The 20,835-nt window shown below is 38.4% G+C and overlaps 2 protein-coding genes across 17 annotated transcripts in view; one reads left to right on the top strand and one right to left on the bottom strand.

Moving 5' to 3' along the window:
- LOC108242691 (chloride channel protein 1) overlaps positions 1-7,878 on the top strand; it is a 28,953-nt gene extending 21,075 nt beyond the window's left edge. For 2 of the 4 annotated variants that reach the window (XM_025008445.2, XM_037975670.1), the window contains exons 20-23: positions 1,737-1,781; positions 2,931-3,035; positions 4,819-4,905; positions 5,022-7,877. In XM_025008445.2, the coding sequence (XP_024864213.2) occupies positions 1,737-1,781; positions 2,931-3,035; positions 4,819-4,905; positions 5,022-5,498 (714 nt within the window). In that variant the 3' untranslated portion in view covers positions 5,499-7,877. Of the gene's footprint in view, positions 1-1,736; positions 1,782-2,930; positions 3,036-4,818; positions 4,906-5,021 lie in introns of all 4 variants that reach the window. The other 2 variants (XM_037975669.1, XM_017427690.3) reach the window with 2 other exon arrangements.
- A 495-nt stretch (positions 7,879-8,373) lies between these two features.
- The window catches only part of LOC108242671 (AT-rich binding protein), a 42,120-nt gene continuing 29,658 nt past the window's right edge, over positions 8,374-20,835 (bottom strand). For 6 of the 13 annotated variants that reach the window (XM_017427653.3, XM_017427656.3, XM_017427654.3 and 3 more), the window contains 8 exons: positions 19,447-19,552; positions 16,135-16,353; positions 14,929-15,069; positions 13,372-13,527; positions 13,103-13,284; positions 11,397-11,525; positions 10,463-10,600; positions 8,374-9,572 (listed from right to left, as the gene is read on the bottom strand). In XM_017427653.3, coding sequence (XP_017283142.1) covers positions 9,342-9,572; positions 10,463-10,600; positions 11,397-11,525; positions 13,103-13,284; positions 13,372-13,527; positions 14,929-15,069; positions 16,135-16,353; positions 19,447-19,552 — 1,302 coding nt within the window. In that variant the 3' untranslated portion in view covers positions 8,374-9,341. The remainder of the gene's footprint in view (positions 9,573-10,462; positions 10,601-11,396; positions 11,526-13,102; positions 13,285-13,371; positions 13,528-14,928; positions 15,070-16,134; positions 16,354-19,446; positions 19,553-20,835) is intronic. The other 7 variants (XM_037975865.1, XM_025008428.2, XM_037975867.1 and 4 more) reach the window with 2 other exon arrangements.

Below are 20,835 nucleotides of genomic sequence, written 5' to 3'. Positions count from 1 at the left end.
CTGTTTTTAGTGGCATTCTGTACGTTTGAAGACATATTTATCTCCTGCTGCCGAAGGGCAAAGGTGGACAAACATGTTTATGGCTGTCTCTGTTTATGTTTGTGTGGCACCAAAATCTCTCATGAACCACAAGAGGAATTTTAATGAAAGTTGCAGATTTTTGGAGGCCATCCCAAATCAAGGTAGCAACTGGTCTTAAAAAAACACAAACCTGTCTAATGTTCTGTCACTTTTACAGATTTGGTTCTAAAATGTGTTATAGTTGTAGCTGAAAATCATTCACAACACATACTCCAAATGCTACTCGTTGTGCAAAATATTTCTTTTAAATTGTTGCAAAATATCTCATGAACCACTGCACAGAGTTTAGAAATTCGTCACTTACCTTAACATTTGCAGTCAGCACAGTTCAAGATGGCAGACTAACATTAGCCAATAATAAAAGGGTGATGACAGAATCAGTTTTACAGAAATTGAGCTAAAATCTGATGTGGTAGTAGCTGAGAGTCATCCTCAACACATGCTCTGAGTGCTAACAGCTCTCATAAGATCTCACAGGACTGCATGAGGTCTAACTAATGTCATTTACAAGGTTTCCTCAAAACAGCTATGACTCCATCCCTTTTCAGCATGAAATGATTCAAGTTTAAATCTCCTGCATGAAAGGCGGTAAGAAGTTTAATTTATCGAAATGCAAATAGTCCTTCGTCCTTCAGCGAGGCCCAAACTTTCACACAGTACTTCTCAGATTTTGCAAGGTGAACTTTTCAATAAAAGATCTGCTTTTTATTCAGATACAGAACTGATGATTTTACTGACTGGGGCTCGTAAATACGCAGCTGCTTCAGACAAACTCCGAACGTCTGAGGTTCTCTCATATGGAAACGGCGACGCTTCAGATTGGATGTGGAGTTATTATATTCAGCTCTGCAGTGAGTCTGACTCACAGCCAAAACAAAGCATGTCACCTGCAGGAACGAGAAGCTCACCGGACTGAAGTGTGTGTGCTTGCAGGACCAGAACCTGATTTCTGCTCTGCCCACTGCTGGGCTTTCTGAATTGCTGGTCTGATTATCAATTACGTTTTTGGATTCAGTCATATTCCTCGGTGGGGAGTGTTTTTACATCAAACAAATTTTCATTACCCAGAATATCAAACAGGCGTGCAGCAGAATACCAAACCACGGCTGAGTTCTGTTATTAAATTAGATATTTGTACACCTAATAAGCCACTGCTTCCAGACAAACTCTGACATTTAGATTATTATCTGACTCGCGTAACCGTCTGAATATAATAGCTTTAGTGATTTACCCTGAAAATACACATTATTCATCTTTATTTCTGTTTTCTTAAAAAAAAAAACTTAGCTTGTGGCTAAAATTCTGATGCATTTTTCACATTATTTCTTATTTGTTTTGTTGCTTCAAGGACGAGTTTCAGCAAGACGTCCAGTTTTTGAAAAGCAGTAAAAGCTACGCATTAATTCACTTTTACAGAATAAATCACAGCAGGTATTGGCCTGATGTTAATTTATTGATTTAAAGTGTGACATTTAATTCTAAAGGATGAAACAAATAAACATGACAGTTAAATGCAGATTTCTTAAATTTGCTTACTAATCTTACTGACAAATAAAAACAAGATTCTATAGATTTAGGGTTATGTTTTCTCTACAAAACATGTTTTTAATAAAATCCTGACAAACATTTTTTTTTATCTTTTCCCTTTTTTCCAGGAGCCGTGTTCTCCTCCTCTGTCAGACACGATGACACCAGATGAGGTAGGAAAACGATGAGCAGATGAAGGATTTTATTGATTTTTTAAATAAACCATCAGGTTGAGTGTTTGCTGTGTGATCCTCAGATACTGTTTAATATCTGATAGTTCATCTCATCTCATTTTAGATCAAGTAATGAAGGTGGAAGCAGTTTTCTTAATGTTTTTTTATTTCTAAATGATTTAAGGACTTCAGTCAAAATTTCATCTGCTTCTGTTTTACATTAATGATGACAGTGTCTGAATGTAACGGTGAGATTTACTTTTATATTTTATTTTCTATATAAGTCAGTGTATTTTTATGGGAAGATAACTTAAAAAAGGACGTAATCAGGTTTTAAATGTTTAACAAGATTAAAATACAGGTGAAAATTTGAACCATGACTATTTCTGCATCTAAAACCTTCAGTTCTTGTTTTTGACACTTAGTTTTGATTTTTAAAATAAACATGCAAATAATCTTTATATGATCTGCATTTTTAAAAACATTAATGATGTCATGTACCTTAAACTAATGAAATTGTTTTCTCTGTGTGATTTTGTCTGTTTGATAGAGATAGAGTGAGAAAAAAAGTGACATGTTTTTATTCTGAGGATCAATTATTAAAATTATCCTAAATAATTTAAAAGCTATTTGTTCACCATTTGGTTTAAAAAAATGTTTAAAATCTAAATTTGTGATGGGTTATCATGTAAACTGATTAGTAATAATGAAGTATTGTTTACGGTTGGTTTTGTTTTTCATATTTTTGGTGACTTTTTGGATGAATTATATGTTGTTTCTGCTTTTCCACCCTGTTTTTTTTACTGTTTTTTTTCTATGAGACCACTGCCTCCGTCTCAGCAGACCAAGGACTGCTGATAGCATCGATAAGGAGGCTAAAATCTCACAGTGGGACATTTCAAAGACGATGCTCACAGATTTAGGATTTTCTGAAACTTACCTTCTGCTACAGCAGCACACACACTGCATGAACACACACTTTGTTTTACCCATGCATACAGTTCAGTGTGTACCAAAATCCTGTTTCCCTCCGGCTGAACTCTTTAACAGAATCATGATGTTTGTTTTTGTTGTTGTTTCTAGTGACTCTAACTGCTGCCAGACATTTCATCTGATCCGTGTGACCTTCCTGTTTGTTTGCTGCTGCAGATCAAAGCGTGGGAGGAGGCAGAGATGGACAAACCGATGGAAATTGATGAGATACGAGTTGACCCTTCACCTTTCCAGCTGGTGGAGAGAACATCATTACACAAGGTGGGCGTGCGGAGATGATGTCTCTAATTGAACAGCGATTTCCTTAAAATAATTAATTTAATTGAAAACAGGATGTTGGAGTTTCTGTACATTTGATCTTATCTGTAGTTGGAAACAGACAGTTTCCTTTAATGGAGACAAACTATCGCCTGATCTTTTATTTCATACAACAAAACCTTTTAACGAGTGTTAATCAGAGCTGCAGCACGAGATGGAGAGACAAGAAAGAGCTCATTTTCATATTCATGGTCCTCTAAAATATAAAAGATGCAAAATGCAAAACAAGTTCAAGCAGTTTTTATATTTAATTTTAATCCAAGTTTAGTTGATGGTTAGAGAAATATCAAACTGTAACAAAATGTCCAGCAACCATCCTGATACAAAAACACAAAACTTTTCTTTTCTGGATTTCCTGGTTTTATAATAACATATCTGTGCTAACTGTGATAACAAAGAACACTTATAGTATAATTCCTAAAATCAAGAGATTTTTAGGTCTGGCAAATATTTTGACTGGAGGGAGTCAACTGTGAAGTTGTTATGTGTCTGATAGAATTATAAAACCTTAATGGGGCGCTGCTCGAGTCTGTCTTGGTAAAGAAAGAACAAAGCCATCAGGCGAAGCTCTGGATCATCTGATCTGTCTGAGTTCCAACCCTCGCCTCTGATCAGGAGGTGTGGATCACAGCTGAAGAACCAGATCTCAACACAAAAAACAGAAATGGTCTTCTTCTGTAGAGATGAGGTGAGGAGCTCCATCATCTGGGGGGAGCTCAGAGTCCTCTGAGGTGGTTCAGGTATCTGATCAGGATGCCCACTGGAAGTTTTCTGGGCACGTCCCACTGGGAGAAGAACCCAGACAGACCCAGAACTTGTTGGAGGAATTCTCTCTCCTCTCCGCCCTGAAAACAGGAGGAGCTGGAGAGTCGCTGGGGAGAGGGGATGTCTGGGTTTCTCTGCTGCGCCGGTCGCCTCTGCAGCCCGACCACAGAAAAGTGGCAGAAAATAAACGGATGGATGAAAAATCAGGATCTTTGAAAGGACTGTCTGCTTTCTCATTCTCCTTCTGACATTAATTAATTAATAACATTAATGAAAATAATTCTTACAGTTTGGATTTGTCTGATAAGTGTATTTTCTGTTTTGGACATATTTGTTGATAAATGTTTTTTGATAACCAAATATGATAAATATTTCATTTCTAACACGTTTTATAATGAGTTGACATTTGCTTCAGGTTGTGTTTAAACTCAATGCATTAGACTTGGGGATTTAAAAATATGCAAATCTGCTACATTTAGCTGCTTAGTTCTTTTTCATATTTATTAGTTTTTCCATGTATTATACGGAGTTATGATTGGATTGCTTTGACATTGTTGTTATAAAGAATCTGAATTTGATCCAGGATTTGCAGATCCTTGCAGGATGCTGAAGCAACTAAACACCTCGTACCTTTTTATTATGCCTTTTGGTGATTTCATTTTCATGGTAATACGAAGCATATTGTGCTCATTCATGTGCAAAAGAGGCCTTGTGATTGAGATGTACTGATGCATACAAAGAGCTCATCCTTAGTGTGACCTCAGCTGGGTTATGAAAACTAGAGTTTGTGTATTCAGAATCCACTCAAGGACTTTTTCTTTTGTTCTGAGCTTTTATCTCTTTGCGTCTGAACGGAGAAGCACAGCACTTGTAAATTATCTGAGACAAACACTAACTTGTCCTTGTGTTAGAGGAAGTTTGTTGCAGTTTGCTGAATGACTTTGTCACCTTTTCTCCATAGACCCACACTTTGTTTTCACTGCTCGGACTCAGTCATGCTTATGTGACCAGTATCGGCAAACTTGTGGGCGTGGTGGCTTTGAAGGAGGTAAGAAACTTAACTTTAAATGTTTTCTTCTCGTGGAAAACATCTCATTTTTTTTTGTAATTGTTTCCAAACCATGCTTTTCTGTTTCCAAACCTTTTTTTTTCCACCTTGAAAAGCTCCAGAAGGCCATCGAGGGCTCCACCCGCTCTGGGGTCAGACTCCGCCCTCCTCTGGCGAGTTTTCGTGACATCTGCAACCATAAGTCTGTCCCTAAACCTCCACCTCCTCCTTCTTCCACTGCTCCTTCCTCTGCATCCACAACTTCCCCTCCCTCCCCTCAGATTTTCCCCGAGGCTCCTCCTCCCTCCTCAGCCTCCGACCACAAACACAACAACCATCACCATGAGCATGAAACGGAGGTGTGGATCGAGGGGGTGAAGAGGGAGGCGGGGGGGAGAAGCAGCACTTCAGGCAGCAGCAGCAGCTACAACAGCGACCTCACCCTCCCTCCATCCTCCACTCCTCCTCCTCCTCCTCCTCCAGACCCCCCTCCTCCTTCTCCTCCTCCCTCTTCCATCCCTCTGTCCGCCCTGAGACCCTCACAGAGACTCCACCAAGCAGAGGAAGACAGCGACGATGAGCCAATGGTTTAGCTTCACAAAAGTAACTTTTTTTTTATATAATTGAAACTTTTTTAAGCATTTTTTTCTGTTCTTAACTTGTTGCTCTGGTTTTTGAACATCAATGTGTCACTTTTTATCACAACGAGTCTGTCCGAATGTTTTCGTCTTCACATTCTTCCATATTTGTTTTATTTTCCGTTCTTCATATTTTCTCGCTTGCTTTTTCTCATATAGTCAGAAGGGTCAAAGCAGTGTGTGACAAACAAAACTTTCTCTGCTACGAAAGAGTCGACTGTTTCAGAGGTCAAATCAGGATCAGAGAAATTTTGACAACAAAACATTTGCTCCTTTCTTATATCTTTAGGTTAGAAGCACTTTAGGGCCTGATGAGTAAATAAGCTTATCATGAAGAATGTAAACAGAAACCAACAAACAATAAATTAAGCTGCTGTTACTTTCTTTAAAGCTCTTAACACAGTTCTAATATCTGTCACAATGTTGTCCAACAGCAACTGGAATGCATTGTTGCAGCTTTGTTTAAAAGTAAAAATGCACTGATGCAATATGTTTTTCAATCCGAGTACTTGAGTACTCCAAGTACTCAAAGAAATGTGATTGCACTTTTTGCAATTAGTAGAACCTTAATTCAAATTTAATTTGCTCCAACAGGAGATTTGTCTGTTGAAAATTTGCATTTTGAGCACATTTTTCCATTTAAAAATGGAAAAAGTGTCCCTCATCATCATCATCATAAAAAAAAGTAATAATAATACTGTCCACAACAATCATCAATGCACAACAGAGGCACTATTTCTTCCCAATAACATTGCTAAAAGCTGAAACAAAATCTGAATTAAGAATAAAATAAGGCAATGAACAGAGTTTCTGTCACTCACCTCTTTGAAAACATAACGGCTCAATCAGAACGACAAAAACCGTCACAGATCCATATATTCCCAGGGCCTGCTTCTGCTCCTCCACAAAACCTCTTATTAATATTATTAATAATGATGTTTATTGGTGGTTAGCAAACAACTTTATGGTGCTTTACTGCCACCAACTTATAAGGACTGTGGATCAGAACAGCCAACACAAAATAAAATGAAATCCACACTGCTGCCATCGCTCCTTTTCTACCATCTGACCGTTCAGCTGAGAGTTGAACATCAGTTTGTCTTAAAGCGTTATCAGTACTGTGGTACAGGAATACTTATAAGTATGGATATGGCTATTTAAAAGTAAGCAAAGTTTTGCTGCTGACAAAAACAAGAAAATCACCCATCAGTTCTTCTTCACTTGACAGTTTGTGTCTGACAAAACATTTCTTTAATTAAATGAGAAAAGAAAGTATTGATTTAGTTTTCTCACTGGCCTTTTTGGGCAGCAGTAATAAAGCTGCTCGTTCGGCTGTGGAAGATTGGCCAAAGCTCCACAACAACAACCTCTAAACTGTGCGCTGACCTTGTGGCTGCAGCCTCGGAGTTCATCTCATCGCAGTTCGGCTGATAAATGAAGCAGCTGAGGATGGATGACAACAGCCGAACCTCTCCACGCTGATCCTGTTTTTTGTTAAGCCTCACAGAAAACAGCAACTGGATCATTTAGAATTATGATGATCTTATCGCACAAATCAAACAACACAACGGCTCGTGTTTGTGACGGTGAGTGACAGCTGACAGTTTGTTGCACAGCATCTACACACAAGATGTACAAGAAAGATGACGGATGCAAATCTCTAAGTTAATGTTTTAAACATTAGACTTCATTAGTATATCTGATTAACATAAACTTGCCGTGATATTTCCAGGCCTCGCTGAATTTCACTGAAGGGTAAAACTTTAAGGTGACCCCAGGAAGTTGACTGGTTTTTAATCTAAGTCGATTTTAATTAGATTTGTCAGTTAGATCGACCAAACCACAGAAATTAGATTGAATCCTTGGATACTGAGTTTACTCATAATGAATGGAAGATAATATATGATCAATGTTTAATCTGCAGAGCTGCTTTGGATTAATTGCATTTGTGAAATGTTTGTTTTTGTGATGCATTTATCATACGTTTACTTTTTGCCCTGTTTTTCTTTCTGCTCGTCTCTGATTCTCAGGTGCTGCCTTCAAAGTCTTTAAACTTACCTAAATAACAAAAAGCCTTTTGTATAATATGGTTTCTGTATGTTAAAGAAGGGTTTAATTTTCACAGGACTTGCATCCTGTTGTGCGTATTTATTTATTTAAGTATGTTTTTATTTGTGTTTTAGTAGAGTCCTGAACATTTCTAAAAACTGTGAATGATGAGCGGTATAGCCAAATAAAGTTTTATGTGAAGTCAAAAGTCAAATAGAATTGTCCTTGTGTGTTTGGATGTGAAATTTAGTTATCCAGTCTTGGATTGTTTTACAATAAAAGACCCAAATGGAATAAAATCTGGACATTTCAGCAGCAAAGAAGTAAAACAATCAGTGTGACCTGCAGCTGATCTCAGTCAAGACAAAGTACTGATTTCAGCTTTGGCCGTCACAACAGACAAGAGTAAACCCTTTAAAAAACATAACAATAAATTAAAACAATAAGAAGATAAGTTTGAAAAAAAAACTTATCACACACTTCCTCTTGTAGATGCATCTGTCACCAAAATAAGAGGCAAAAAATTCCTCTTGATGGCAAAAAAATACAGATTTAGAGGATTAAAACTATCAGGTACACACCCAGTACTTATAGAATACATAATTGGCACCCATGGTTTGTACCTTGTAAGTACTCTGAAAGTATCAAGTAGGTACCTGGTGTGTACCTTTAAGTAACAGGTACTACCTAAGACAACCTGGTACTTACAGGTATGTACCTGGTACGTAAAATATAAACATTTAGATTTGGAACATGAATGTTTTCTGGTTTTCTGCCCTTTAAAATGATGTTGAACTATGATTCTAGGAGTTTAGACTTAGATTTAATTTACGGTGAGTGTTTTTGGTAATAAGCAGCTTGTAATGTTACCAAAACTTTAAAGTGACGAGTGTTTCTCTGCTTGATTTAGCTTTTTTTTTCCAACACATACTGAAACAGAACAACACCGATGTGAATTTGTTTCTCAGAATAAATATATTTTACACACAAACAAAGCAGCTACATTCACACACACACACATACAGTCTCACATTCATACATATACATGTCAGTTTATTGGATTTTTTATTTTATTATAAAAACAATTTGTTATATTATTACTTTGTATACTGCGTTATACTGTTAGGGCTAGGTCACTGTTAAAAAGCATGCACTTTCTTTTGGTTGTGGTCGGATGATGTGTTTGCAAATAACTCCGAGTGCGTGCCTCATGTCGCTCCGAGGTTTGGGTTTTCTTCTTCAAACCGAAACAAATCAAACTTTTTCTGACAGTCTCTTCTGATGCTACAAGTAACATGAACCAAGCACTCTGAATTATTTACCAACCCACTGATGTGTCCATATTTGTAGTATTGCACAGAATTTTTAGATTTGCCCTTTCTTCCATCTCTCACCTTTTTCGTTTGCTTCTTCTTGAGAAATCAGCGTCTTTTGTTTGAAGCCCTGTTCGCTTCCAGTTCTGCGATTGGTCCAAACATCGTTAATCCATCATGTTTCGTGTCTTTCACCAGTCGTACATTTAACTTGTCAAAGTCCACATTTCTGCTGCTAAACTGGGAGGTTTGCTGGGGTTAGATGGCATCTAGTTTGGATACATTACATCCCACAATTCCAGCTGAAAAAGCATTTACTCAGATTCAAAAAAAGGTAAATATTTGGGGGAGGGAAGGGATGAGATAGTAGCTTGACTGATTATTGGAATAATTAGGTCCTGCATTTGTCAGTCTTTTTCTTTTTTGGCCACGTGACTCAGTTGGTCGCAACGACGACAATGGAGCCTTCCTCCACCTCCTCGTCCTTCTCTTCCAGCGACTGGACGACACAAGGGGTGACGTCAAACGGTATTCTCTCCGGGATGGATTCAGCGATCTGTGCTGGTAGTCCTGGGCTTGAACCCCGGGTCGTGGGGGCCTCCTCCCTCAGCGGGGACGGAGTCAAAGAGCACGGCTCCGGCTCCAGAGTCAATGTTACCTCCTCTACCTGGAAAGCCAAGAAATGAAACAATATTATTAGTATTTGTGGAGCACAAAAGTATCTTTATTTTTAATTTCTGTTCGGCAAACTGACTTGTTTGTTCTGAGAGTGATGACACCGTGGCTGTTCTTGTTGTTGAGTCATCATTCACACAATTATTCTCCTGTTTAAGGTTTCTCACATACATTTTTAGCAATCATACTACTTATGTATACTTTGTGCTATTTTAACTATTTTAACTTTTGGTTTTTGTAACTTTTACACTTTTCAAAAGATTTAACATTTATAAAAGTTTTCTCTTCAATTTCTTTAAAACATGATTCTCTTTTAAATCTACTTCAGCACACTGTACTTGCTTTATTTTGTGCTCCACTTAAAGTTTAGCTATTGTTTTGCCAATGTAAGCTTTTAGCTAAGGCTTTGCTAATCTCCCTTTTAGTTATAGTATGAATATTTTTAGATTTAGCTACTGTTTTGCTAATTTTAGATTTCTACTGTTGTTTTGATTGTTTCAACATTTAGTTGTTGCTCTATTTAATTAAGCTTGTTGTTACTGTTCTGCTCGGGTTTTTATATTTGGTTACTGGTGTGTGAGTTTTAACTTTTAGCTACTGTTTTGCTCATTTCAGCTTTTTAATGTTCTGCTCAGTTTAGTTTGTGTTCTCATCGTTTGAGTGTTTCAGCTTTCGTTCTGCTCATTTTAATTATGGTTCTGTTTGTTTTAACTTTAACAATTCTGTTTCAACTCCTTTAACAAATTATCGCAATATAATCAGAACTCAGCATTTATGCCTCATTTTTGCAGAAAATGCTTTTTTTTTCAATTTACAATAAATTTTTACTTTTACTGGAAAAGAAGAGAAGGTAAACAAAGTCATTTAGTGTTTTTAACTCACTCTTGTCAGCTCCTCTTCTTCCTCGTCATGTTGTTCAGGAATCTCTTCAGACTCAGGTTCTGGCTCCTCTCCAACCGTCTCCACCACCCCTCCAACCATGTCGGCCATCTGTGCACTCAGCTGCCCAACAATCTCCACCTGGAAACAGATCAGTTCCAGACTCAAAAGCTTTTCTTTCCACTCTTAGTGAACTGGAAACACATTCTACTGATTTTAACCTTTAATTATGAGAGACATCACTCTTTCATTTGAGCACCTAGAGAACAAAAAATGCAAGAAAAAGGGAGGAAGAACAGGCAGGTTATGTGCTCCCCTGTCCCAATCCAGTCCCAATCCAGACTGAAGCAGATGCAACAGGTGCAGATGCTGAATCCAACGCCTTTAATCATAAACTTGTCAACTTTTTGTCATCCCACTGTGGCAAACAGGCTGTTTTCCCCACGGTTGCTCCCCAAACTTTATTCAATCCACTGCAAGCTGCCATGCAGACCTTTTGGGGGTGCACCATGCAGATCTTCAGCCTGTCTCCTACCTTGAAGACTCCCCTGGCTGTTCATCATTCACTGCTCTACAGTTGTGTGCTAAATTGGCCTGCTGATATAAAAAAGTCAGATCAATAGGACAAAAAAAAGAGTAAATGTCAAGTTTAATGAAAATCACAAAAAGTTAAAAACCTTTGCATTCTATTTACTTCTGATTGACTGAACAAAAAATAAATAAAGCCTTGCTAAACATAATGAGCATGCTGTTGGTTGGGATAACTGTCAGTCTGCGATAGCGACTGACGACAGATTTGCATGCCTGTGACTGTATACGCAGTCACGCAGCCCGGTGTCCTTGTACTCTGTCAAAGCTGTTCTGTCAGAACTTATTAAACCGTCATCTGGTCTGCAAATGTAATCCGATCATTTGTATTCAGCGGACGGGTTTCTACCTGATGGGCCTCAACCTGTGCAGCGCCCCAAAGGTCGGCTACCCGAGGGTGAGTGGGAGGACCGAGGCTGTGGATGGTGCTGTTGGGGGTGGCTTGGAGGGATTGGGAGGCACTGTGTAGCCTGTGATCCTAAACACAGAAAGAAAAGGAAAGACACTCGAGTATTTGGGTTCTGATCATTTCCACAGAACAGTTACTCAGGAAGTGAACACTTTTTGTTTTTACTTTTCTCTGGAAAGAAAATATTTCCAACCAGAATCAAAGTAGAGTGCCTTGAAACAAACGTTCTTGTCGTTTTCTTACGTCCATATCAATTTAAAAGCCAAAATCAACTAATAACGCATTTTTTCAGCATGCCCCACAAGCTTGTACAGAAGAGAAGTGTGGGGTTTTTTTGTTCTTTTGTTGTTTACTCCCATCCAGTGTTTTGCATCTACTTTGACTTCCTCCTTGGACCATGAGTCAGGGATGATCCTGGAGGTAACGGAGGAGAAAAGGCCTCAAGCTCATATGCATTGTTCAATTTAAATGTTTCATAAATTTAATCTAATACACGCAGTGTTATATAATGAGATACATTCAGTTCTCCTCGGTGGAAGCCTTATAAAGCACAGAGTGAAGCTAACAAGCTCATTTCCATTGTGGCCTCGGATCAGCACACCTTTTCAGAGAAACAGTTCCTGACCTTTTAAAGTTATTATTGCATAACCCACAGTTATTTAATGAGCCCGGAGAATGCAGCGAGCAGGAGCAGCCTGCGACGCCTGGAAAAGTCTTCGGGTGTCACAGCACATCATGACTCACTCTGTTAGCAGAAAATCTGAGATGTCAGCAGCTGATTTCTAATAAAACGCTTCGAACAGACCTACGAAGCTTACAGGAACCTGCAACAGAAACTTTAGTGTAAACATTCTGCGACACAATCAGAGTTGTTGATGAACCGAGTAACACGTTGTCGGCTTTGATTGAAGGCTGCTGTTGCTGTGCAGCTGTGAGGCTGTTTGCTGAACTCACACTGTCAGGCTAATGTCATCACACAAACAAACATGGAAATTTATACTCACAATATCACAAATAATACCAGAAGATTTTTGTAAGTAAATAAATCTGAAACTTGTTGCTTTGGTTATTGTCACAGATGGTTTGATCTGACTGTGATACTTAGAGTATAACAGTATTCATACCATGATGGTTTGATACAGACGTTTTGAACGAGTCCATGAATTAGACAACAAATACATCAGTCACATGTGGCTTTTTATGTAGGAGTGGGCCCACATTTTATTTAACTGCATTTTGCTAACAGCCCTGACAGAGAAGAAGCAAAAGAAGATAAAGTCTAAACTACATTAAACAAAACATGAGTAGCTGGTTCAGAAAAACCACACAAGCTTGAAGACCTGCCTGTTTATGATCTACAGCAGGCAGAGGTGAAAGGTGCACGTACACAGTAAAATACTCCTTTTTTTTAAATATAAAATTTATTAGTGACACTACCAGCTGACAAATCCTACCTTGGTTTACGTGAACTGTTACCTTAGACCTCCCCTCTACCAGGGGTGGTTTGTTTTCTGTCTCCTTGCAGAACCATCGTCTGTTTATTAGAATAATAATATGACTACACAAACATGCATGTCCTTTTGTCTTTCAGTAGAAAACGATGCAACAGAAAACGCATGAAGTGAGCTTAGCACGCTGCTACAGACCTGTTGCTGTTGGTACTGCAGAAGCTGCTGTTGCTGGTATTGATGAAGCTGCTGAAGCTGCTGAAGCTGCTGGAATTGACTTTGCTGCTGCAGTGCAAGCTGAGCCTGGTGATGCTGAAGATAACCGCCTACCGTCCCATCGTACCCTTCTCCTGGTGTACCTCCTGCTCCATTGCTACCACCTGGAGCAGACACAGAGACACCTGAAGGCTTTATGCTTGGAAGCTGTGAAAAAGTGCATTAAATTTTAAGAGGTTAAGAATCATCACCAGCAGCCATGATGTAGGAGCCTGCAGCAGGCGAGACCACACCCGAGGGCTGGCTGGTGATTGGGTCCCAAGCGTCAGAGGACGACAGGCAGTAGAGACCCTGTGAGACGTAGGTGTGAGGCCAAACGTCTGCAGAGGAGTGATGAAGCACCTGGTCTGCTCAGGGACACAAAAACAGGGGGGTTTAAGAGACCAAAATCATTTAAAAAGAGAAATAAAACACAGCAACAATGACATTTATAGAAAGAGGAGATTTCTGAAGAACTTTTAAAGATGTTTATTTCTTATTGAGCAAAAAGTTGTTGCAATTTTCTTAAAGTTTAAATTTAAAATAGAACATTACTTTACTTGACCATTTATCATTACATCACAAGGCACTGTTTGGGCATACTCCCCTGAGCAGTAAAACATGGCTCCTACTACAAGCTGTGGAACTGTGAATATTACAAATAAATATCATCAAAAATTAAAAGCTGATGGTTTTGACAAAAATCTATGAGGTTTTTTAGCAAAGCTCACAAAACAAAGCCTGAAAGCAGAAGTTGTCATCAAATTTAGTGCAATGAGAATTCAAAGGAACATCCTGGTTGTAAAACCTTTAATGTGAGTATGATTAGCCTGTCTGCTGCAGTTCTGAAGTGATAGCACTCGAACTTTGTGGAGGAGAAACATCCCCTCAACCCTGAACAGCTTTTTAATCATTGCTGTTTGTTGCACATGTGTGTGTGTGTGTGTGTGTTGGTTTTTATGCACGAGAAAGCCCTGAGTGGAGCCCATATGGTTGGTGTTAATGAAAGCAGGGCTAAGTCCTTGCACTAACCTACAGAGTCCCTCAGGGCTTAGACAGAGTTGTACACCAACTGAAAATGATTTAGTTTACAGAATTACTGTGAGCACAACTGAAAGTGGTACATCTGTCAGGATTACATATTTATTTTTAGATAACTATTGAGCAGCCAGAAAAAAACCCTGAAAAATAGTCACAGAGCTACATGTTTTGATTATTTTTATTGGTTATAGTGCATGATTACATCTCTCTTGAGTAATGTTTTATGTTTAGTCTGTAGAAATGTCTTCAAACCTGATATTTTCTGAAACAAGTGGGAAAAGTTAAATGCTTCTCACTTGTCTTTTCATGCTGCTCGTCTTCCAGATTTCTGGTTATGCTCTCTTAGTCAAGCACATGCAAAAAAAACCATCTGATATCTCAGAAATGACAGACTGTCATCCGGATTTGTCATCTGGAAGTGTCTGAGTCAGTGCCCTGTAGGTGCGAAATGTGCAGCTGTGTGGTTGTCCTCCAAAAGTACTTGACTTTTGGCTAAAAGAGTGACTGACGTGGCTTTCCTTTAGTTTGCAACATTCATATTTAGAATTTTAATATGAGGCCAAAAAAGTGAATGAATGACGGAGATGTCTGAGACTTTTAATTTTGCATCTACCGTGAGAATGCAAAATCTGTTATACTTTATCTGTGTTAGGGTTTAGACATCTACACAAGGACTTAATCTGCTGTTTAGTGATTCCTGCAGTAGATTAACACCGTGTGCCATTCACCTCTGCTGGTAATACTCTCCTGGTTGACCTCACTCAGGTGAGCGACGCTGCCCTGGTTGGAGCCAGCTCCCATACTCTCACCGTCCATCGAGTTCCAGCCAAACAGAGTCGCCTCAGAGATTGCAAACTGCTGCATAATACCTAAAGACATGGGATGAGCAGGAGGTGGGGAGGAGAAAAAAGGGCCGTGTCACAGTTACACAAAGATTTTTCTAATTAGAGATCGAGCGCACAACACAAATCTGAGCCTCTGCTTCGCTAATATATACAGATGTTAATTAGTAATAAAAACAAAGCAGGTAGCAGTCATTAACATGGAGAAGCAGGAGGTTGGAGAGCAGAGGAGGAGAACACACAGTGTTTACTCCAAACAAAAGAAATCTGTTGAGTTGTAGGCAGATAAACAAGAACCTAACTCAGATAGATGCTGCAGATCAGCCAAGTCCAGGAAAAGCTTTCAAATCTGAGTAAAGAAAAGTTATCCTCCAGAGATAAAACACTGTGCAAATATCTTCAGTCACGCTTCACTGCTTAATGTTTTACTTCCAAGAAGCCAAACTTTATTTTGAAATTTTAAAGTAATAATGGCACATTCCAGTTACCTTGAAAGAGACCTAACTGAACCGTGTTCCAGTTGCAATTTGAAAAATCAGTAAGATTTGTGAATAGTGGTGCTCAGTGAGCAGGTTAACTACTATTGGCTACAATTACTGCTAAATCGAGATCAGTGGACTTCTCTGCATTTCTTTGTGAACAAATGCCACTGATAGAGGTTGGAAAGCACTGTGTGTGACTGAATTACTGAGATGCAAACTGAAACAAGTTAAAATAATAAGTTTTTTACTGAAGTTATCACAACCTTTCATGTATGACTCAGCCATATTAGATCTTGAGTTTAGGGCAGGTCAGGGCTCTAACTCAATCAAACCCATCCCTGAATGGTTTGTTATTAGTTCTTTTGATTTTTTATTACCTTTTCTGTTTAAATACTGACCTTTTATGATGATCCTGATAATGAAGGCTACATGCTGAAGGGTTTTGAATAAATATTTAGAACACAGACATTTTTCTCTGCTACAACACCTTAAAAAATTAATGAAAAGATGTTTTGTTTGCATGTCATAATGTAGGCGTACCACTATAAAAAGAAACAGCTGGTCCAACCCAGAGCCCCACCAGTTTGATGTTTTATAAAATGATCCTCACCTGCAGCAAAGCGAGCCTCCTTCTCGCCGTCGCTGAGGTCGCTGTAGGCGTCGTTCTCCATCCTCCTTTCCTTTTCCCTCTGCAGGTTGGTGTGTCCCAATCCCCCCAGCGGCCCCGCGGATGGTTTGCCCCAGCTCTGCCACTCGATCATGTGGGCAACGCGACCCTGAGCCATGGCGGTGGGCTTGGTCACCTTGTCCTTCATGGAGCGAGTCACACCTACAGCAGGTATGAGGGGGCGGACCAACAACACACACACACACAAAGAGAGAGAGACACACACACACAGAATACTGTCAAAACTCCTTCTGGCCTCTGCAGTTGATTACCCCTCCAACTGAGGCTCTGGGGAAGTAGAATGAGGATGAGAAACTGTGATGCAAATAAAAAGTCTGTTTTATTCTAAAGACTATGATAGAAGTGATAAATGTAGTGAAACGTATGGGTGGATTTAGATGTTTAACGTGGTATGGGGTGATTATTCTAATAGGCATCTTTTATGCTTAAAAAATACTCAAAAATGACAAGTTATGAGACATTTATTTTAGAAATTTGAATCCATTATCTCAAAAATTACTTTTTCAAAGTGGATTAGTTGAGAACAATTGATGTTTTTTACAACCTAACTTACTTTAAAGGGGATGAATATTTATGCAATCATTTATGTTTTTATTATATATTTTTATTTAATTTGGTATTACTTTGGAAACAATTTGATTTCACTTCGACACTGAATAATTTATTTTTTTTATTTTTTTTGCATATAAGGCCAGTTTATATTGACCATGATTGATTCATTTTATCATGATTGTTCCATAAAAGTCAGACTATAACCATAAACTTAAGGCAAATATAAAATTGTTTCACCACAAAAAACTATGTGGAGACCAGTAGATAAATGCAAGAGTTTAAATCTATCTGTGTTGTGTGTTTTTTTAATTGTTTAAAGTTCTTGTTTAAACAATCAATAATTAATTTTCTTAGAATTTAGGCAAATTTATCTTTATTAGCTCATTAAATGGGATTCATTTATCTTTATGTGTGAAATTCAGATAAATAAAAGCTCAAAAACTATGCATAAATAAATAATCAGAAATGTAACCTGCTCAATGAGAGCCTGTGTGATGGACAGGAGCTGTCAGGTCAGAGGTCAGGGGAGAAATTAGGCACAGTTGCCTGCTAGAAGACAAAGTGAAGATTGAAATGCTGACAGATTCCCATGAAGAATTAAAACCATAACCTTTCCACTGATAAACAAAGTTATTAGTAATCAAAAGAGATGAGAAATCTTTGGTTGTAAACTTAACATTGACAATGGTTCACTGTCAAACCTCTGCCCAATTAAGATGCAAATGTAGAATTCAAACTGGGGACACATTCCTTGAGTCAAATACATGCAGAGTGGCTGATTGATTAAAAAAATTAAATTAAAATCAAGCAGGCATGAATAAATGAAGACAGAGCTTTGGAAATTGCTCCCCAGGTCCACGGGGCAGGTTGCAGGCTGAGTTATAAATAGACACAGTTCTCCCCTTAGACAAAGAAAGCCAATCTCATCTGAAAATCAAACTCTCGCTGCAGAGACTAATTGGGGATGGAAATAGGAATGGAAAGAATGGGGATGAAGTATGAGGAAGGGTGTTGGGGTCTCAGCTATTTAAAGCCTAAAGTATGATACTATACACTGTTAAAAGATACCAAGATATTTATTTCTGGCACACCAGACACAACAAAACAAGACTTTTTTTACACGAACAGGTGCTACACAACGCCGAGCACAGAGCGTTACATTCTAAAGCACAAAACACAAGAGAGAAGAAGAAAAGAGGCAACCAGCCACTGCACTGCACAGAAAAATAACTACTTCACAAACACCATCACCAGCACTGCCACGTTACAAAACACTACATTCCCCAACACGCCTGTGGAGATGCTTCAGGAGGTAAATAAAGTAAGCAACCTCACTTACTTTAGTTTCTTTGAAATCAAAGATCTGATTGAATTTCCATCAATGACTCTGAAATGTGTCATTGACGTCAGCTATTGGTATCAATGGAAGAGAGAGGGGAAATAGAAAGTGATAAAAAAGGAAGGGGCACCCACAGGGTCGGTCATGTTGAATCCAAGCTCCTCCTCTTCCTCCTGGTTGAGGGTGAAGTTGTCTGTTGAACCAAGGTTTGACTTACCAACTCTGACATTTACAGCAGTGCTTAAAAAGATCATTTCTGGGCATGTCTTCATGTGTGCCAGTTGGTTATTTATCCCACAAAGAACGCAAAAACCAAATGAAAGCAGAAACAGATGGCTCAAAAATAAAAACGGCCTCAGGTTGGGATTAGGTTTGGAATTGTTTTCATTGTTGTTTCAACAGGCTTTCTTTTGACAGCCAGCATTATGAATATATTTTCGAGAACTTTAGTGTATTAACAATAGTGTCAAGAAATAAAAATCTGCGTACAGAAGACTGTAAATAAATTCTTTGTTTATTTATTCTCAGCCATAAGACAAATGTCATGATGGAAAAACAGGCGACTTATGATGGAACCGGCTGGCTCACCAAAAATATTTTTTTTTACTTCATATATAAACAAAACGACTTAAGATTTAACAACTGGAGAGAATTTATTTACTAATCATCATTCTGGTGTCACATTGTTCAGATAGTCTGGATTTCTCTCTCTTTGAGCAGCATCATTATTCTTACATTTCTCTAGTCATCTCTAAGGCAAAGACAGGACACAAAATGTCACAAAATGACACAAACAGACATTATTTTCACAGATATACATGTTATCAAGTTTTCTCTGGGTCGCTGTGACAAAATGACTGACAATCATGATGCTTCAGTTACATTTGCAATTTTCAGCCTCGACTAAATTAATCGTTAAAAATAATTAAGATTTGTAAGAACCATGTCTTATAATTCTTTATATTTATCAGTTCTTCTATTTTGTAATAAAAACTGCTACGCTCGCCCTTCTTCTGGTTAAAGCTAACTTTAAACTTATCAGCATTTAATCGATGACATCATCTCCGAGGACTAAAGGCTGGTAGATTTCTTAGAAGATTAAGAAATAAAATAAAAATGCAAACTCCTCAAACAACATATTGGTCATTTGGTCTCTGCACCAGTGTGGCACCAAATAACCATCTGAACGTCACACAAAGAAAACAAAAAGGATCTTTTACACAAAAGAGAAAAGAGGCTCCGCCCCTTTACATTGGTCAACAACAACTTCACCTTTGACCTTTGGCGGAGCATGTGGAGGCAACATGGGGGCTGTTTTACCATCTAGCAGCACAGACACACACCTGACACACCTGTCAGAGAGGACTTAGCCAGGGCACCGATCCCATAAGCGTTGGTGGACTTCCTCTTGAGACGAGGCAGAATGGACGTAGTGTCCTCCATGGACAACTGAAGACAGAGGGGAGGGGAGTAAAGCATGGTTGAATTAAAGGAAAAATAAAACAGAAAGGTGGGGGAGGGAGTGGTGAAAGATGGAGGAGATCAGATGAAAAGAAAGAAAATCAATGTGTCGTGAAAAATGACAACATAAGAACAGATGAGAGAGATGAATGCAAGAAAGAGAACGTTAAAAGAAATTGAGGTGAAAAGATCAGATGATTGAAGATTCAGAGAAGGATTTAGGTAAAGTAGGAGAGGAGGGAGGTTATAATAAAAGGAATAAGAAAGAAGGGTTAATTATTTTAGCACTTCAAAAATGGCTCACAAGCATAATTTATTAAAAAGAGGAGAGTCATAGAATTAGTAGAACTAAAAGGAAAAATGTAGTGATTCAAAAGCAATTAAAAAACTGAATCCTGAGAGCTCAGCAGCCTGTATTTGACACAAAAATCACTCAGGAAAAAAGGTGAAATAGTTACTGATGGATGTAGTATCGCTCCTCTGGAATAGTACAGTGAAGATTACAAATCATAGAAGTAAGTAAAACTTTGAATATATGAATAAATCACAATAAATGTCAGCCTGAATGTGTTTTTATCCAGTTAGGCAGGAGATGTTTGGATGTTAATGAGAGTTTGTTTCTAAAGTGTTTTACCCTTTAGAGCAGAAAAATAAGCCTACTAAACAATGGTTTTTGACGTTCTTTTACTAAAATAAAACAAAAAATTGAATTTCTGTGGAATTAAGTACCTTCTGGGGATGTTTACTCTCCCTCCTCAGCAGCATCTGCTCATCAAATGGGTGAAATTATAAAAATGTGGATAATAACAGCCAAGGAGACTAATTAAACTTGCTGTATTTCACACATTTTACCTCGAAGATCATTTAATTGATTTAAAACTCCATAAATAAGAAAATCAAACACTCCTGTTTCTGGCTTCAGCAAACTTGGTCATTTTTCTGTGATTTTATCGTTGCTGTTTTGGCTTCCTGGCACCAATGTTCAACCTGAAAACTAATGAACACCAGGACAAAGGCTGGCTCCTAACGAGGTTCTCTAATTACAGTCAGGAAAACACCAGACTCTGATTGTAAGATTTTGAACTAAAGTGCGAAGGCAAACCAATCCCATCTAGCCTCTTTGTATTACTGAAGTACCTCTCTTGTGTAACACTCTCTGAATACAACAGCATTATTGTTTGGCCCAATGCAGCCGGTGAGTCAGCAGCCACACAGACGTAACTTTCAAAGCAATATTCCTCTTTGAATCTAATATCTACAAGGAGTGCAAT

This window comes from Kryptolebias marmoratus, linkage group LG5 (genome assembly GCF_001649575.2).
Source record: "Kryptolebias marmoratus isolate JLee-2015 linkage group LG5, ASM164957v2, whole genome shotgun sequence".
Taxonomy (NCBI): Eukaryota; Metazoa; Chordata; class Actinopteri; order Cyprinodontiformes; family Rivulidae; genus Kryptolebias; species Kryptolebias marmoratus.
The sequence above is the reverse complement of the archived record's forward strand: the minus strand, read 5'-3'. Positions and strand labels throughout refer to the sequence as shown.